Source organism: Lycium barbarum, chromosome 5 (assembly GCF_019175385.1).
Source record: "Lycium barbarum isolate Lr01 chromosome 5, ASM1917538v2, whole genome shotgun sequence".
In the NCBI taxonomy this organism is placed as follows: Eukaryota; Viridiplantae; Streptophyta; class Magnoliopsida; order Solanales; family Solanaceae; genus Lycium; species Lycium barbarum.
Window position 1 is genome coordinate 130,481,520 of NC_083341.1, and position 18,894 is coordinate 130,500,413.

General features: G+C 33.0%; 2 protein-coding genes and 3 pseudogenes across 5 annotated transcripts; 3 read left to right on the forward strand and 2 right to left on the reverse strand.

Moving 5' to 3' along the window:
- LOC132639809 (putative late blight resistance protein homolog R1B-12) overlaps positions 1 to 1,801 on the reverse strand; it is a 6,570-nt pseudogene extending 4,769 nt beyond the window's left edge.
- An 826-nt stretch (positions 1,802 to 2,627) lies between these two features.
- LOC132642732 (AAA-ATPase At3g28580-like) lies at positions 2,628 to 4,506 on the forward strand (annotated as a pseudogene).
- A 106-nt stretch (positions 4,507 to 4,612) lies between these two features.
- LOC132642733 (AAA-ATPase ASD, mitochondrial-like) lies at positions 4,613 to 5,340 on the forward strand (annotated as a pseudogene).
- Positions 5,341 to 6,123: 783 nt separating this feature from the next.
- Positions 6,124 to 10,852, reverse strand: LOC132641574 (putative late blight resistance protein homolog R1A-3). Its single transcript, XM_060358612.1, has 5 exons — positions 10,497 to 10,852; positions 8,408 to 9,755; positions 7,065 to 8,244; positions 6,688 to 6,763; positions 6,124 to 6,574 (listed from the first exon to the last, which is right to left on the reverse strand). Exons 2-5 carry the CDS (start codon positions 9,547 to 9,549, stop codon positions 6,402 to 6,404), a joined length of 2,571 nt encoding a protein of 856 aa, XP_060214595.1. The 5' UTR covers positions 9,550 to 9,755; positions 10,497 to 10,852; the 3' UTR covers positions 6,124 to 6,401.
- A 1,746-nt stretch (positions 10,853 to 12,598) lies between these two features.
- On the forward strand, positions 12,599 to 15,634 carry LOC132641576 (probable methyltransferase PMT14). 4 transcript variants are annotated; one of them, XR_009582897.1, is made up of 4 exons: positions 12,599 to 14,366; positions 14,848 to 14,916; positions 15,007 to 15,155; positions 15,245 to 15,634. XR_009582897.1 is itself a non-coding variant. In XM_060358615.1 (2 exons), the coding sequence occupies exons 1-2, from the start codon at positions 15,124 to 15,126 to the stop codon at positions 15,510 to 15,512; spliced, it is 300 nt and encodes a 99-aa protein (XP_060214598.1). In that variant the 5' UTR covers positions 14,925 to 15,123; the 3' UTR covers positions 15,513 to 15,634. The 4 variants fall into 4 exon arrangements, 1 of the variants encoding a protein (XP_060214598.1); XR_009582898.1 differs by having other exon boundaries at positions 12,612 to 14,916; positions 15,020 to 15,155; XR_009582896.1 differs by having other exon boundaries at positions 12,632 to 14,916.
- The last annotated feature ends 3,260 nt before the right edge of the window (positions 15,635 to 18,894 follow it).

Sequence of the window (18,894 nt, forward strand, 5' to 3'; positions counted from 1 at the left end):
TGGGAATCTAAAAATTTTATAGTCATTTAGTTAGATTCTAACTAAAAGGTGTCTCTTCCAAATTCAACCTTTTAATTGTTCTTTATTGCTTATCTACTTGAGAGAGTGATGTGGAGTGTATTATAGCTTCTTTTATATGAATCGTTTTTCTCCTACTATATATTACTTTATTGTCTTAATAGTTTTTTAAAAATTTGTTAGTAAATTTAAAATATGTTTCTGTTGGACATTTTCTATTTAAAAATACTTTTGCTTGTATTCTCAAATGTCTCTTACATAGATAAGTTAACTATTTAAAATATGTCATCCCCTTTAATATATATATATATATAGACGCATTAGCCTCAATAACCTATAAATCCTTAAAGTCGTTCCAACTATAACTGATATGTATAATTAAAGAAAATAACATATTTTATGCTTGTGTACCTAAATATTACATAATTTTTAGTTTTCCAAACAATAGTAATACTTCCTCCGTCTCAATATAAGTGTCTTAGTTTGACTAGGCACGAAATTTAAGAAATAAACGGAGACTTTTAAATCTTATGGTCTTAAATCAAAGATATGTGTAGTTTTTTAAATCTAGTGGTCTAAAACTTGCCAAAACTTACTAAATATAGAAAGAGACTCTTTTTGGAATAAATAAACAAGGAAAGTAAGACACTTAAATTGCGACGGAGGGAGTATCAAACAATTGTAACAAAAGAGAGCAATCATATTTAAGATTTTTTAGTTTTTTTTTTTTTTGTGGGGGTGGGGTTGGGTGGGGGGGGTTAAAAAAGGATTAGGCAGTGCTTGTTTAGCATAGGGACACATGATTATATTAAGCATGAAGCATTGAAGCTTTATTTTTGTTTAAAAAATGATTATAATGTACATTTTATAAAATAATGTGCCACTTATAAACTAGCAAAAGGAAAAAAATGCCATTTCCTCATCACATAAGTTTTGGAAAGCAAAAGGATTTAATTATATTAAGAAAAGTCATTAATTCTCTTCATATTTTCATTGTAATTTGTATATCTTATCTTAAATGAAAATAACATCTACTAACATCTCATTATAAGAATAAATGTAGCATTTATAATTGATGTCTCTTGAACCAAATTGTTTTTCTTCTTTTTGAAAGAAAGCATTATAGTTCATAATGGAAGTTTTTAATCACACAGATGTTACAGCTAAGTTGGATTTCAAAAAATTTCCAAAGTCTAAATCTAAATAAAATTTAGTAAATAAACAATGCTAAAATGAACTCTAAAATAAGGACAAAAAAGTCTTTATTCAATTTTTAAATACTTTGGGTGCAATTTTAATTTTTGGAGAGCCTTTAGTTTTTAGGAATTTGCAGAAAAGGTCAAACTAATCTTTCAATAACTTAAAATCACAATGAGTAAGAAAAAAAGTAATTGCAAATTTAATTTTAATATTAATTTTGGACCCGGGCTTAGCACGGGCCAAATAACACTAGTGTAATAAACAAAGACAATATGAGTACTAACAATTGTGAATTAAGAGTGGAAATTTCGACAAGAAAATAATTGTAAACTCATGAATTAAATAATGTGGGCGGGAAGTGGCGTGCCTTCACCTAAACACAAAGGTCGTCTTATGTAATAAACAAAGACAATAATGAGGACTACTTTATGCAAGTTACCAACGAAGAGGTGGCTTAATTAGTAAGGATAAAATAATTTGTTGAGAGACTTGGTTCAACAAACAAATGTACTTTAATTTGTTGAAGGCTTTTGGTTCGATTTTCCTCCCAATTGTTCCTCTTGATATCTAAATTAGTCCTCATTATGCTCTGTTCCTGAACCACTTAACCTTAATTATCTAATGCTTGTGACCCTCTGTTTGGTCGTTTAAGTGTGAATTTGTATTAGTAATAGAGTCCGTGAATTTTTTATACCGAATATCAGATAGTGTAATTGGGGAATTCACTTAAATATACACTTTGGCCATCTAGTTTATCAAATATGGCCAAAGTATATACTGCCTATACACTTTGGTTGTATAGGTATGTATATCATATGTATATTTAGTATAGTTTATACACTACCTATACACTGTGTACATATTTTGTAAACTAGATGGCCGAATGGTATTTGACTGTAAATTTTCCTTTAAACATAATGACATCTTAGATGATATATGATCATTAGTCACTCTCCCATGCGTAAGCACAACGACATCTTATAGATGGCATATACATATATTGTGTGTGTATATATTATCACCTTGGAAAAAGACAATGTCCATATGCATCAGAATATTAGTGGATCCAACTCCGAATCTTAATTTATCTTAATTTAACCTTCCTACTTCTCTAGAGACCTATATAATATATATATATATATATATATATATATATATATATATATATATATATATATATATATATATATATAAAGCCTCCTGATCAGGACAAGACTAGTATTTCAACATTGGCCGTAGAAACGTCTTGGCATTTACAAAGCAGTTTCTTTGAATATATATATATATATATGGTCATGACTCATGAGCATACCCAAATTATAAAAGAAAAGAAATATTGTCTCTGTCCCAATTTATACGATGTACTTTCCTTTTTATTCTGTTAAAATAAGAAGGTAGAATACCTACAAACCGCCTGGAACTTGGCACGTTTTATTCATGATTTATAACACTTTCCTTCCCGCTGCCTTTATATGAGATGATTTGCAATTACACAAATATCTATGAGTTGTTTTCCATCACAAGTATGTCTTTTCTTAAACGCTCAAACTTGGTGACCAAGGAAATGATAACTACGTACGCTCTGGTGTTTTCTATCTCTATATATAAGAGGCCATATATCATTTAGTACTGAACAAACCATTCACATACTCTTCAATTGCTGTTGTACTCCTATTAATCTCAAGATGATGCAAGATGTTTGGACTCAGTTGGGTCCAGCCATTGCAACAATCATGTTCTCCTGGACCATGTACCAGAACTATTTTCCTCACGAACTTCGTGGTCTTATTAGGAGGTATACGGATAAAATCGTGAGCTATTTCTACCCTTATATGCACGTAATTTTTCATGAGTATGAAAGTGAGGGGTGGTTCGAGCGGAGCAAAGCTTACGTAGCAATCGAAAGGTACGAGCAAGAATTCTTGCACACAAGCTAAGCGCCTCAAAGCCAACACGGTGAAAGATGGTCAATCTCTTATCCTAACCATGCATGATTATGAGGAGATAACCGATGAATATAAATATGAGAAGGTTTGGTGGATTTCGAGCCAATTAGCAGCCAACAAACAGACAATTGCTTTGTGGAAGGAGGATGACAAGAGTTTTGAAGCTCAAATTTCACAGAAAGAATCGCGAGCTTATCACAGAGTCATACTTGAAGTATGTGTTGGATGAAGGGAAGGCGATATCTGTGAGAGAACGACAGAGAAAGTTGTACACAAACAATAAGGGAGAGACAAGTGGTGGGTACAGCTATAGGGGGTGGAGGATGTGGAGTGGAGTAGTGTTTGAGCATCCATCAACATTCGATACTCTGGCCATGGATCCAAACAAGAAGCAAGAGATTACGGATGATCTCGAAACATTCAGCAAGTCAAAAGACTATTATGCAAAGATTAGCAAGGCGTGGAAGCGCGATTATCTTCTTTATGGTCCTCCAGGAACGGGTAAATCTAGCATGATTGCTGCTATGGCTAATTTCTTGCAATCTGATGTCTATGATCTTGAACTGACATCGGTTAAGGACAATATTGAGCTACGAAAATTGCTCAGACACTACAGGTAAATCTATTATTGTAATTGAAGACATTGATTGTTCCCTTGACCTTACGGGTCAAAGAGAGAAGAATAAAAAGAAAAACAAGGAACATAAAGAAAAAAATGAGAAAGACGCCATCAAGAAGAAGATTAAAAGAGGAGAGGAGAAAGAAAAGCAAAGTGAGGTAACTTTATCCGGACTTTTGAACTTCATTGATGGTCTATGGTCAGCTATTGGTGGTGACCCTGCTCTAATTCGGAGGGGGAGGATGGATAAACATATTGTGCTATCCTACTGTTGCTTTGAGTCCTTCAAGGTGCTTGCAAATAATTATCTTGACGTCGAATCTCATGTTCACTTTCCTGAGATTCGTCGGTTATTGGGGGAAACTAATATGACTCCTGCTGATATTGCTGAGAATTTGATGCTTAAGTCTTCGAAGGAAAATGCAGACACTTGCTTGGAGAGATTGATTAAAGCTCTTGAAACTGCAAAGGAGGAAGCAAAGTTGAAGGCTGAGAAAGAAGAAGAAGAAGAGAGAACAAAGGCTGAGATGGAGAAGGAAGAGAAGGAGGAGAAAAAGAAAGAATTAGCAGCTACTGAAGAAGCCAAGAATGCTGATGGTGTAAGCGAAAAAGAGAAGTCAGAAAGTAATGGTGCTAAGGAAAATGGTGATGTTAGGAAAGGTTGATTTCGGTAAGGAAAATAAATGGTCATGAGTATGAAAGTGAGGGGTGGTTCGAGCGGAGCAAAGCTTACGTAGCAATCGAAAGGTACTTGAGCAAGAACTCTTGCACACAAGCTAAGCGCCTCAAAGCCAACACGGTGAAAGATGGTCAATCTCTTATCCTAACCATGCATGATTATGAGGAGATAACCGATGAATATAAATATGAGAAGGTTTGGTGGATTTCGAGCCAATTAGCAGCCAACAAACAGACAATTGCTTTGTGGAAGGAGGATGACAAGAGGTTTTTGAAGCTCAAATTTCACAGAAAGAATCGCGAGCTTATCACATAGTCATACTTGAAGTATGTGTTGGATGAAGGGAAGGCGATATCTGTGAGAGAACGACAAAGAAAGCTGTACACAAACAATAAGGGAGAGACAGGTGGTGGGTACAGATATAGGGGGTGGAGGATGTGGAGTGGAGTAATGTTTGAGCATCCATCAACATTCGATACTCTGGCCATGGATCCAAACAAGAAGCAAGAGATTATGGATGATCTCGAAACATTCAGCAAGTCAAAAGACTATTATGCAAAGATTGGAAAAGCGTGGAAGCGCGATTATCTTCTTTATGGTCCCCCAGGAACGGGTAAATCTAGCATGATTGCTGCTATGGCTAATTACTTGCAATATGATGTCTATGATCTCGAACTGACATCAGTTAAGGACAACACCGAGCTAAGAAAATTGCTGATAGATACTAGAAGTAAATCTATTATTGTGATTGAAGACATCGATTACTCCCTTGACCTTACGGGTCAAAGGGAGAAGAATAAGAAGAAAGACGAGGAAGATAAAGAAAAAGATGAAAGGATAAAATTGTTAGGCTGAATCCGGTGAGATCCAGATACTTGTACTGCACGTGTTCCGATCCTAGTAGAAAAAGGATTTGGTGAACCGTTTTTTAAGATGAAATTTATTAAAAGATGTTTGTGTATCAGTTAAAATTAAGTAATATAAATGATAATAAGTAATATAAATGATAATTACATAAGAGATCTTCTTAATACTTTTGAGTTGTAAAAGCATTCAAATTAGAATTAGTGTACCTGTCTTCGCAATTTACATCTTCTACCTCTTCATCCCTCTCGAAAATGAACAATTATTGAATGACATGTCTATTACCTATTGGCTTTAACCACTGCTCTACTCTTTCTTTAAGGATTGATAATGATACAACTGCTATGGAACTTCTCTTTTCCATTGCATGCACTTCTAAAATTTTAGAAATGACTGTAATACCTGATACATTCTTCTGGTTTGGATGCAGCAACCATATTTTTAGATTGCAGTCCACATTTTGCCCAGCGCATTCCAACGAACTAGCACTGCAGTGTTTAGCTAGTAAGCGTTGCAGTGCCGAGTACCAAATTCAGTAAATTTGTATGAAATCAAATGATAATGAAGATGCAAACTGAAATAGGCCCTTAAACTTGGCCTCAACTGGCAATTATGCCCTCTAACTTTGGGTGTGCACAAGTAGGCACCTCAACTTGTGCACAAGGACTATATCACATTGGTGTTGACAAGTTAGGAGCCAGCACTGCAGTGTTTAGCTAGTAAGCGTTGCAATGCCGAGTACCAAATTCAGTAAATTTGTAAGAAATCAAATGATAATGAAGACGCAAACTGAAATAGGCCCTCAAACTCGGCCTCAGTTGGCAATTATACCCTCCAACTTTGGGTGTGCACAAGTAGGCGCCTCAACTTGTGCACAAGGACTATATCACATTGGTGAGTTAGGAGCTGTTAGGAAGTTATGTTTACAGTTTAGTCCTTACTTCAGAATAGTTTTCATTTAAGTCCCTTTCAAAGCTCTAGATTGTTAGCATATAAAAATCACAGTAAATCGTAGGTGTGGGATGTGAGGAATGAAATTACACCTTATGGTCTCTTTCTTTTCCCATCTTCAATCTTATTTTCTGCAAATCCGCCATGGTTTAGTCCACCAAGGGTTACAGTTGCCACACTTCCTCAGTTTCCGCAACTTTCTCAGTTTCCCCACAACTGATTGAACTTGATAAGCATCCGCATTTCCTGTCACTAATATTTTCTTCTCTATCCTATCAAGTGCAATAGCTTCTACCCCTGTTATATAGAATAAGACAACCAATATACATTGATGAATTAAAGTTATTTGGTGTTCTAAAACAAGTCAAGAGAAAATAAAGGAAAAAAAAGATAATCAGTCTAGTTAGTACCTGGGATACCGCATATAGCTCTAAATACCTTAAATACCTTTTCCTCACCGTAAATGTCTAATTTCAGCACCTTTTTCTGCAAGAAAACAAAGGAGAAAATCCTAGATATAAATGAGGCCATGAGTGTCATAAATTATGACTCATAATAAAGATAACAGTGAAAACAGTTCAAAAAGTTTAAGCCCCAAAAATTCTTGAGAACAAGGAGATTTCTGAAAGCTCAGAATCATGCAGAAAGCTCACTGGCAGACTTCCAAATCTGAATAATAAAGTTTTAAACAAATTTCGAAACAAAAAGAAAAGGTAGTAAAAGGCAACTTATTATAGTAGGGAAAATGAGACTGAATGTAGTTAAGGTATTTTCTGAGTAGTGGTACCTTGCTTATGACGAGATTGAAAATAGTATTTTGATAATCTTCAACTTGTGTTTCTTGGATATCCCTGGCTGAATTGACAACGGCCTCGTTGCAATTCTCTACCTCAATGTACTTTAGAGAAGAGATTTCCCCAAAAGAAGAAGGGATCTCCTTAAGATCCCGGCATCCACGCAAAATCAATTGTTCAAGGTTAGGAAAGGCATCATCTGCGACAATCCATTCATCAAAGAAAGCTAACCAAACTAGTTTCAAGACTTTAAGTTGAGGGAACTCGTCATTGCTCACTTTCCATTCCCTATGGTAGCCAAACTCAACGTAGTACAGTTTGAGTACCTCAAGGTTCTTCAGCTGAGCAATTTCTGATAAGTATCGAGGATCCAGGTAAAATCCAGATAGTTTCAGGCACTTGAGGTTTGGTGCGGAGATGCAAAAGGGGATGCATTTAAAGGGATCTTTTGAACGATAAATCTTTAGTATTTCAAGCGGTGTTGGAAAATCCAAAACATGGTACTGAGAGTATTCTAACTCACCCTCGACTTCGCATATCAGTTTTCGAAGATGAGGTGTTTTTCTCAACATCAGTTCCACATCCTCAAAACCAGAAAAATATGGAGTGGAAAGGGTTTCCAAATAAAAAAGTGTTGCGGAGTTCTCGAGTAATGCTTCTGCTTTTCCTGTGCTGAAGTCGGGATTATGCAGATGTTTCAGTTTAACCATCTCCCAAACTGTATGAGGTAGTAGTAGCACGCAACGCTTCAGTTTAACCATCTCCCAAACTGTATGAGGTAGTGGTAGCACGCAACGCCGCAAATATCTTCTACGTTTTAATATAAGAGTTTCAAGGTTCCAAAGATTGGATATGGTTGAAGGAATTGAATTCTGATCAATATGTGCGGAGAAATACCTCAAGTAAACAAGCTCAGTTGGAATAAAATCAATAACAATGTGGTGCTCCAAATCCAACACTTTTAGAAACTTGAAATTCTGTAAAATACGTGAAATTGCAAAAGTGCGTGAGGATAAGCGACGATGGGCAAAGTATGTTGCGTCCTTCTTGGAAAGTATAGAGCCGGCAAGTGAGCAAGAAGAGCTCCATTCTAGAAGATTATGCACTTCAGTAAAGGCCAAGCGAGCATACTGCTTGTAAGAGTAAACACATGAAGGATTGGCACTCTGATCCCTGTGAATATATAAATTAGCAAAACCATAGCATTGATTTTCAATTAGAACTTGAAATACTTGATTACTGTAAATATATATTTGTAAAATGATAGTAATTTTAACATATAACTTGAAATACTTGATTGATTGAATAAATAAAGTACCATTGATTAGCATATTACCGTTTTATCCATAGTAGAAAATTCTCCTCTCTTGCTTTTTCCTTGCAGAAGTCGAGCAATACATCATGAAGACGACATGCTTTGACCTTACCATCTGAATCAACCCTTTTAGCAACCATCACAAGATTTCGTCCAATAAGATTCTCTAAGTAACCTTCTGCTATATCCTCCAAACTCTTGCCTTCACAACTTTTGATAAATGTTTCTGATATCCATAACCTTGTCAACTTTGAGATGTTAATCACAGCGTCTTCAGAAAATGCTCCAAAATAAAGGAAGCAAGGCTTAAGATGAGAAGGTAAATCCTGATAACTTTGTTCTACAATGGCCTTTGAATCACTGCGAATGTGGACACCTAAATTGTCAGCCATTTTTTTCCAACATTCTTCTTTCTTTTCCATCTCTTTGAGAATACCAGCCACTAACGCAATTGAAAGAGGGAGTTGTTTACACATTTTTGCTATTCGTTTCCCAACATCTATTAGCAGAGGGGAACAACTTTCTTCACCAAACACTTTCTTTTCTAGCAACTTCCAACTTTCATCATCGTTAAACATACGAAGATGAAGGGGATCACTATGAACACTAGCATATTTGGCAACTTCATAATGTCGCGTTGTCAGAATGATTCTGCTTCTGTTATTGGCATCCGGAAAACAGCCTCTTAAATCATCCCAAGCACTATTTTGCCACACATCATCAACAAAGATAAGGTACCTTCTGGGCAATAAATATTTGCGAAGCATATCAGCTAATTCACTGGCATGAAGTTCTCTAAGTTCAGAACCCTCACCAATAGCATCACGTAGCAAGGCCAATAACAAGTTCTCGTACGAATATACTTGAGACACGCAACACTGTGCACAAATATCAAATTGAGAGACAACTAGCCTGTCAGAATAGAGTCTGTTGGCCAAAGTCGTCTTACCTAGACCCGGCATGCCGTGAATTGAGATGACATCTTGTCCTTTGGTTCCATTCAGTAGTTTATTTCTTAAATTTTCTATTACATCCTCAAACCCCACAATTTCTTCATTAATCCTTGGAGTCCTTGCCAAATGTGATGACGTACGAGCAGTGACAGTCTTCATTGTATCCTCAACCATGTTCTTTCCCTGAATCTCCGCTTTGATACTAGTCATCTCCTTTATGATATCCAGGAGCCAACGCTCGAGGCACCAATAAGGAACGCCTTTGTTTATACAAGCATCAACAACATATTCCACCTCATATGCTTTGCTAATCAATTGTGTAGCACAATCTTCAAGTCAACTTATTGTAAATAAGTTTGCTCTATTTGTTCCCTGTATGACTGTATCCATGTGACCCGAGATTCCTTTCCTTTGTACTGCATTCATATTAAATACAGAATCATTATTAATTAAGTAGATCATCTTTTCATTTCACATGGGTATAGGTAGATCTAAGTACACAAATTTTAAGAGAGCTGTGAATAATAATGAATCAATGAGCTTGGTACATTTGTACGTTATTAAATCATCAAGTTGAAGGATTTGGAAACAGTGGACTTGAAATGTTGAAGACACAGACATTGCTTTTAATTTGGCCATTTTTCAACTCTGATGTTTCATATAGTAGAATACAAAAGCTAACCATGTGGTGCAGCGGATGTCACACCCCTTTTTCCAACCCCCGCGATAAACACACACGTTTTATTATTAGAAAGGGTTTTTCCAATTGAAGTGACGATTTTGAAAAGGGATTATTGATTTAAGCTAAGAGACTACTAACTGCAATTATTAACTGAACATACACAGAATGCATTTTTTACCTTTTGAATATGAAAATAAACTACCTTGTCAATTAAAAACCTAAAAATATATCAAAAACCATTTCACTGCAAACGTCCAATTAAACAAGAAGCCAAATAGTAAATGGGAATGGTCAAACTACTGTATTTTCATAACTTAATTGAAGCAAGGTCAGTTACCTTATTAACATAAAACTTAGTATTTCAACAAAAAAGTTAACAAGTAGCTGAGACTACAAACGAAGCAAAATACTTAACAAAGAAGGAAAAAGAAGAAGACATTTGATGAGATAATAATTGAAATGGAAAAGATTGCACCTTTAAGACAAAAACCTCCTTGCTTTTATTAAAGAAAAACACTAGTTGTCCAGGTAGAGAAGAATACAACCAAATCCAGCGTTGAACATCTACTGTAAATAACACCACCATCGAAGAACCTCATCGGAAACGTCGACGCACTCGAAAAACTCAGCGGAACATTTTATAAGCTGAAAACTTCCTCAACTCCGACCAAAATAAACCTCAACAGAGGTGAAGATATGGTTGAAAAAGGTGTTTAAAACGCTGGTTTTTTGAAGTGGTTGAAAACTTGTTTGGTGAATTTGACAGCTACCTACGGAGGGTTGACGGTTCGCTGTCTTTCTGTTTCTTTTCTTCTATTAGTAGATGGCCAATGCCCATGCTGGGCACGGGCCCAACATTTCGAATTATGATGTATGTATATATATATATATATAGTTATGTTTATATAATGATGATATATATATATATATATATATATATTATATTCAAAATACGATTAATATAATATTGTAGTTTATGCTTTATATCTAAAATTTTATTTTATTCGTGTTTGTTACGAAAATTTATTAATACTTTTTAAAAGAGAAGATTTATTTAAAAGAAAACTATTTTCTTCTCTTTGAGATAAAATAATAGCAATATTTAAGCATCAGTTGATACTTTCAATTTTAATTCGATTAATTTAAAACTGTAAAATACTTATTATTTTTTATCAAATTTTGATTTGGATAATTCTAATTCAAGTTATTAAATTAATTTTACATGTTTGAAACGAAACAAAGTAGAAATTAATTTTCTATTTAAACGAAAAAAATGCTATTTTTTAATTTTTGGTAAATATTATCGGTTTAACTCATTTTATTTGTCATGTTGTCTTTTGCATGATTTTTTAAGGAAACACGAATTAGAATTAGAATTTGACTAATTTATCTTATTCATTATTTGATCTTCATTTGATATTAATCTCTTTTCACATTTATTAGAGTAAGAATAAAAATAAAAAAGTAATTAAATTGTATGTTATTTTTTAAATATATATATTTTAAGTATATTTATTTTAGTAAACATAATAAATAAATGACATGACGGAATAGAAAATACAACAATTAAATATTTTGAAGAAAAGTAATAATATGAGGTCCATGTTTTTTGCTGTGCAATAATTTTATTTGCTCTCACTAACGGGTTAATATGCATGTAGCAATGAATCCACTATTATTGATTTGACGGGGATACTTTGGGAATTATATGAATATTGTTTGATTTTTTAGTATATGGGATGCACATTTTTTTTTTTGACGTTGCCTTTTTTTTTTTAATATGGGGTCCATTTTTTTTTCATGAGTTTGAAGATGGTGGGGTCCATTTTTTTTCATGAGTTTGGGGAGGGTGGGGTCCAGCTTTTTTTTTTTTTTAAGAGTGACTGTCGACGAAGCATGGGTAAACCGATGCTTTTATATAGTAAAAAATAGAAATATAATAAAGTATTTCTATCTACTTTTTAGAAGAGTTGGTAATATAAAGTATAAAACGTCATTTTTTTGCCTTAAATAAAAAAGTGGGTGGGACCACGAAGGGTTTTTTTACTCTTAAATAAAAAAATAAGACCGAACACGGACGACGATGTTGCCTCTATAAACTGGCTCTTCTATATAGTAGTAATAGTAAAGTAATACATATAATTTTTTTATCAAAATTTGATTTGGATAATTCTAATTCAAATTATTATATTAATTTTATATGTTTAAGATGAAACGAAGTAGAAATTTGATTTTCTATTTAAATGAAGAACTTCTATTTTTTAATTTTTAATAAATATTTTTTGTTTAACTCGTTTTACTTGTCATGTTGTTTTTTATACGATTTTTTAGGAAACGTCAATTAGAATTATAATTTCACTAATTTAGCTTATAAATTATTTGATCTCCATTTAATATTATTTTTTCTTTTATGACATTAATCTCTTTTCACATTTATTATAGTAAGGAAAAAATGAAAAAGTAATTAAATTCGATCTTATTTTAATATATAAGTATTTTAAGTATGTTGTTGTACAATAATTTCATGTGCTCCAACTAATGGGTTGATATGCATGTGGCAATTAATCCATCATTATAGATTTAATTGTTTGATTTTCTAAGCACTTTTTTTAACATTGTTTGTTATTTTAATATGCGATTCATTTTTTTAAAATATTAGTTGTTGTTTAATATATACGGGGCCCACATTTTTTTTCCCAAGAATTTGGATGTGGTGGGTTCCACTTTTTTTTTTTTAATACTGGTTGGTGTTTAATATGGGGCCATGAAGAACTTCTATTTTTTAATTTTTAATAAATATTTTTTGTTTAACTCATTTTACTTGTCATGTTGTTTTTTATACGATTTTTAAGGAAACGTCAATTAGAATTATAATTTCACTAATTTAGCTTATTAATTATTTGATCTCCATTTAATATTATTTTTTCTTTTATGACATTAATCTCTTTTCACATTTATTAGAGTAAGAAAAAAATGAAAAAGTAATTCAATTCTATCTTATTTTAATATATAAGTATTTTAAGTATGTTGTTGTACAATAATTTCATGTGCTCCCACTAATGGGTTGATACGCGTGTGGCAATGAATCCATCATTATAGATTTAATTGTTTGATTTTCTAAGCACTTTGTTTTTAACATTATTTGTTTTTTTAATATGGGATTCATTTTTTTTAATATTAGTTGTTGTTTAATATATACGGGGCCCACATTTTTTTCCCAAGAATTTGGATGTGGTGGGTTCCACTTTTTTTTTTTTAAATACTGGTTGGTGTTTAATATGGGGCCATGAAGAACTTCTATTTTTTAATTTTTAATAAATATTTTTTGTTTAACTCATTTTACTTGTCATGTTGTTTTTTATACGATTTTTAAGGAAACGTCAATTAGAATTATAATTTCACTAATTTAGCTTATTAATTATTTGATCTCCATTTAATATTTTTTTTCCTTCTATGACATTAATCTCTTTTCACATTTATTAGAGTAAGGAAAAAATGAAAAAGTAATTAAATTCTATCTTATTTTAATATATAAGTATTTTAAGTATGTTGTTGTACAATAATTTCATGTGCTCCCATTGATGGGTTGATACGCATGTGGCAATGAATCCATCATTATTAATTTAATTGTTTGATTTTCTAAGCACTTTTTTTTAACATTATTTGTTTTTTTAATATGGGATTCATTTTTTTAAAAATATTATTTGTTGTTTAATATATATGGGGCTCACATTTTTTTTCCCAAGAGTTTGGATGTGGTGGGTTCCACTTTTTTTTTCTTTCTTTTTTTTATTGCTCGATGTTATTTAGTATGGGGCCCACCCTTTTTTTTTTTGAAGGGACAACGGACAACGAAGCATGGGTCTAAACCCATGCTAGACCCATGCTTTATATAGTTTTTTTTTTATTATTGGATTCACCTTTTTTTTTAATATTGCTTGATTCTATTAATATGGGGTCCATTTTTTTTTTTCCTGTGAATTTGGATGTGATGAGTTCGACTTTTTTTTTTTATTGCTCGGTGTTATTTAGGCCTTCAAGCTGCCATAGAAGAAAGGCTATTTTTTGGTAGATCTAAGCATTTTAGAAGTTAATGAAATGCTTTGTCCTTGAGATGCGCGATGTTCCTTTTTCCCCCTAAATGTTACACTATTGGTCCTTAAGTATATATTTTTTTTAAATCCTACAAGCTGTGTTTGAAGAGCTCAATTTAGATTATGGTTGTTCATCTTTAATCTAATAGATGCATGGATTAAAGAAGCAGGGATGTATCATGACAGTACTTTGTCCTTCAGATGGAGCCTCATTTTTAAAAGATTTCTCCTTTTCTGGTGAATGGTGCAATGTCAGTTTACTATGCATTGTTTGATTAAATTAGAACCAAGCAGATTAGACCATGTGAGATGTAACCGATGTCTACTGTCTACATTCCAAGGTTGTTGTTTTCCTTGTTATTAAATTCCAGAATTCTATCAGTTAATCATTAGTACTGTTAACTGCTACATGCACATTTTATTTACGCTATTACTAAGTTGAAACTTGGTATGAATATCACACTCCATAATGGCAAAGACACCTTCTCGTATGTTTTTAAGACTTTTCAAAAAACCATTTAGTTTCTGAAACTTGGCAATTAGAATATCACTCAGTTCTTATTGCTCCAGAGTCCAGCCCGTGTACAATATTCTACCTTCAAAATTAATAGCGTGAAGTGATTTCATTTTCCTTTCTCTGTTGTTCACCTTTGTTCTGGAGTGTTTTTCTTCTGTTGTTTCATGCATTAGCCACTGAGATTATGTGGAATTTAACATTCTGCTTATTTTTAGGTACTTTGTGTAGTTGGAGATGTTTTTTTTTTTGCATGACACAAATGGGCTGTCCCTTTTGAGAAAGCAGTGAGTATTTTGCGTTTTCTTTTCTCTTTCCATTTTGTTTGACATCCTTCGATGCTTCTTTATTAGAGCTGATTCAATTAGGATGTGAAGTTTATGATTGTAGAAGTACTTTGATGAATTGGACGTGTTGATGAGTTGCATTGTTGATTTGGTTGATGAGTGTGACTGGCAGGTGGGCTGCTATAAAAGAGGGTAAAAAATCCACCAATGTGCCCTGCCCAAGATCCTGATATAGCCTGGTTTGTGATCCTTCAACTTATTGTCACATTTTTATTATAGTCTGATTTTTCTATCCAGTGATAACTTTGTGGCTTTTTGATGTTTTCAGGTATACAAAGATTGAGACTTGCTTAACTCCCTTACCTGAAGTTTCAAGTGAAGAAGAGGTGGCTGGTGGACAATTGAAAAAGTGGCCTAAAAGATTACAAGCGATACCACCGAGGATAAGCAGGGGTACTGTAACTACAATTGATAAGTGTTTGAATGTAGTTTTAATTCGAATTAGAAGTACTTTGAAGGTGAATTTGATTGTAGAATGTAGTTTATGGTTGTTTAAGTTTATGATGTTTAAGTGTTTCAATGTAGTTGTAATTTGAATTAGAAGTACTTTAAATTGGAATTTGAGGTTGAATTTGATTGTAGAATGTTGTAGTTTATGATTGTAGAAGTACTTTGATGAATTGGATGTGTTGATGAATTGCATTGTTGATTTGGTTGATGAATGAGATTGGCTGGTGGGCTGCTGCATGCTGGAATTTTTTTTCCAGATTTTCGACCGCATTAGGTCGAAAATCAACCCAGATATTGATAATTTTCGGCCTCATGAGGTCGAAATCTAGCAACAATATTGCTAAATTTCGACCTCATGTGGTCGAAATTCTGATTTTTTATTTTTATTTTTTAATATTCTTTCATTTTTCGACCACAAGAGGTCGAAAATTTTAAAAAATATTTATATAAAAAAAATATTTTCGACCGCGCAAGGTCATTTTTTTTATTAATATTTAAATAAAAAATAACTTTACTCGACCTCAGGTGGTCGAAAAATTATTTCGACCGCGTGAGGTCGAAAATTTTCGACCACGTGAGGTCGAAAAAAAATTCACCCTAGCTGTTAGCGACCATGCCTTGTGGTCGAAATTTTGGTCGAAAATTGGCCTTTTTCGACCTCGTGTGGTCGAAAATTTTGGTCGAATTTCATTATTTTTTTTAGTAGTGCCTACCATCACTTCTCTAACTTTAGCCTCAATTTTTGTCTTTCACTTTGCCCTCGTCAACGTGCTCTTTTGTTTTTTTCCCTTCTTTGCTTTCTTACTTTCTACCCTTTTATATTTACCAAAACAAAACATATGCAAAGTGAATTTTATTTTTACTTCTACTATGACATATTTATATAGCTTTATACATATGTAAGTTTTATTTTTAACTATTCAAAAGTTTTTTTTTCCGAATCAAGTATGAAAATTAGGTGATTTGATTCTCGTATTTTGAATCATATCACATAGAGTGGAACGGTAGGGATATTATTTGTGTGTCTTGCTTTTGAAACTAAAAGAAAACAATACAAATTAAATTATAAATTCAATTTTCATCGAGCTCTAAACTAACAAAACAAACTCAAGCAGAGAACTTACTTGCGATTATCATCTAAGCGTAGAACAATGTAGGCTTATAACCAAAGGCTCTAGCGTAAAAAGCAACAGGTTTGGCAATGTCTTTGAGATATACAGTTGTATAGGCATATCATATGCTGACTCCAAGTTTGATGTTATTTCCTTTCTTCTTTCTTGTTGCAACTCTTTACATCCTTTTGTATCAAACCTGTAAGTTATGCATGATTAGAACAATGTACATAAAATTTGCTATCAAAACTTCCCCATGGAAATACAAAAAGACATTAGATATGGTATAATATAATGGTATAGAAGTAAAACGAAAGAGTATATTATTGCCCTTGAGTAGTTTAATGTACATTAACACACATTAATTATAGAGGAAGGAGAATGAAACGACCGTTGCCTTCTTCTTTAGTAAAAACAGCACTTATTACTAATTAAAAGTAGATGTTATGAAGCTTAAGGGATGTGAGTTATGGAGATTATTTTTTAAATATAATAATTAAGAAAAATGAGAGAAAAAATCCAAAAAAAAATGAGAAAAAAGATAAATGGGATTCTTGATTATAGAGAAGTGACACATCACCTTGTCTATGCCTAGCTTTATAATATATATAGATATATATACGAGGGATAATCAAAGGACTTTTATAGTCCTCACAAAAGTTTCCAAATTAATGTCAAAATTTTCAATTAATTATTTTTAGGTCTTTTTTTATTTTATAAGATAATTTTTTCAAGAAGGACAATTTTATACGTGCCTTTGAAATCTATAATTTATTATAAATACATAAAGTAATTTTTTTTAAAATGATGCCATATAGTGTTGAAAATGAAGACAATGTCATCCATTGAGATCGAGTTATCTTTAAAATCTCTTATTTAGTTAACTAAATTTAATTTTTTTTTAGTATAGAGAATAGATGAAGAATTAAATTTTATTGAATCTTGAGGTTCAATTTAATAAATATAGGTTATTTCTTGAATTTCATCTGAAACTAAGGTGAAAAATCACATTTAACAAGCATAAACCCTTGACGCAAGATAGTGAATGAAAATTTAATAAATGTCAAAACAAATCGATTTTCATCTATAAATAAAATCACATACTCACAAATTCACAAAAAGATGAAAATATTTTTTTGATTTATGAGCTTTGCAATTTGTAATTATCATACTTTATCATAATCAATGTTAGTATAGGATATCGAGTCATTGTGTCCCTTTGAGATTTGCTAATTTTTCTACTTAACTTTCTTCCTCATAAATAAATTTTTCATTTATAATCATCTAATTGTGTGGCGAAGAAACCTTAGTAATTATAAAACTTATCAATAAGATATCATTAACCTGCAAATACATTAAATTAATTATGCGGTAGAAAATGTGTCACGTTATACGTATTTAATAAGAATTTCTATTTTTATATTTTGAGTTTGGGGTCGGATTTAGCACGAACCTGTCACGCCCCGAACCTGGGCCTGGACGTAACACGGCACCCGGTGCCTGACTGCATGTGACCGAGCGAACCAACTGGCTGACTGAATCAACATGTGATATCAGAACATAACTGAATATGGAAACAATTAAACACATGCTGATATACTAAAGGTCTGACTGAAATCATAATGCGGAAATACTTAGACAATCTGAAATATATCTGAAAGTAGCTAACATGGCTAAACCAAAACAACTGAATGACTAAGTATAACTGTCTACAAGGCTAACATAACAAATATCTGACTATCTGAACTGTGTCTATGAAGCCTCTAAGAGTACTGAATAATAAAACTGCCTATAAACTGAATTAACTAGATAGATGACAACGCCCCGAAGGAATTTGGGGCTCACCAGTAGCTGATACGTACACTCCTAAATAGCTGAGTCGTCAACCTGTATATCGTTGCCTGCATCGCGAGATGCAGGCCCCCAAGCAAATAAAAAGGGACATCAGTACATTTGAATTGTACTGGTATGTAAAGCAACTGAAGCAATAAAATACTGGAACTGAAACTGATAACTGTAACTGTACTAAACAGGAAAGCAAGAAGCTGAAGTACTCCCTGTTCTGAATGAAGAATCACCTGTAAAACTGTAAATATAACTGTGGCCTGGGGCCCAAATAATGTGCACAAAAACTGTGGCCTCTGGCCCAAGCAATACGTATGCATAAACTGTGGCCTAGGGCCCAAAAGTACAGATACAGGTGTTCAACATTAACAATTTACAAAACTGAGACTGGCTATATCTGATAGCATGATAACTGTTTCTGATTATGGGACTCTTGCAAATAACTGGTTATACACTGACTGAGACTCATGTGATAATAATGCATAAGTCTATAAAGATTACGTGTTGAGTT

Bases quoted from the DNA above. Each gene is read 5' to 3' on its own strand.
- LOC132641574 (XM_060358612.1), bottom strand. From the start codon at position 9,549: ATGACTAGTATCAAAGCGGAGATTCAGGGAAAGAACATGGTTGAGGAT. The intron at 6,764-7,064 runs GTACCACTACTC...GTTTTCTTGCAG, and splicing joins TCAATCTCGTCATAAGCAAG to AAAAAGGTGCTGAAATTAGA. The intron at 6,575-6,687 runs GTACTAACTAGA...TCTATATAACAG, and splicing joins AGCTATATGCGGTATCCCAG to GGGTAGAAGCTATTGCACTT.
- LOC132641576 (XM_060358615.1), top strand. From the start codon at position 15,124: ATGTGCCCTGCCCAAGATCCTGATATAGCCTG. The intron at 15,156-15,244 runs GTTTGTGATCCT...TGATGTTTTCAG, and splicing joins CAAGATCCTGATATAGCCTG to GTATACAAAGATTGAGACTT.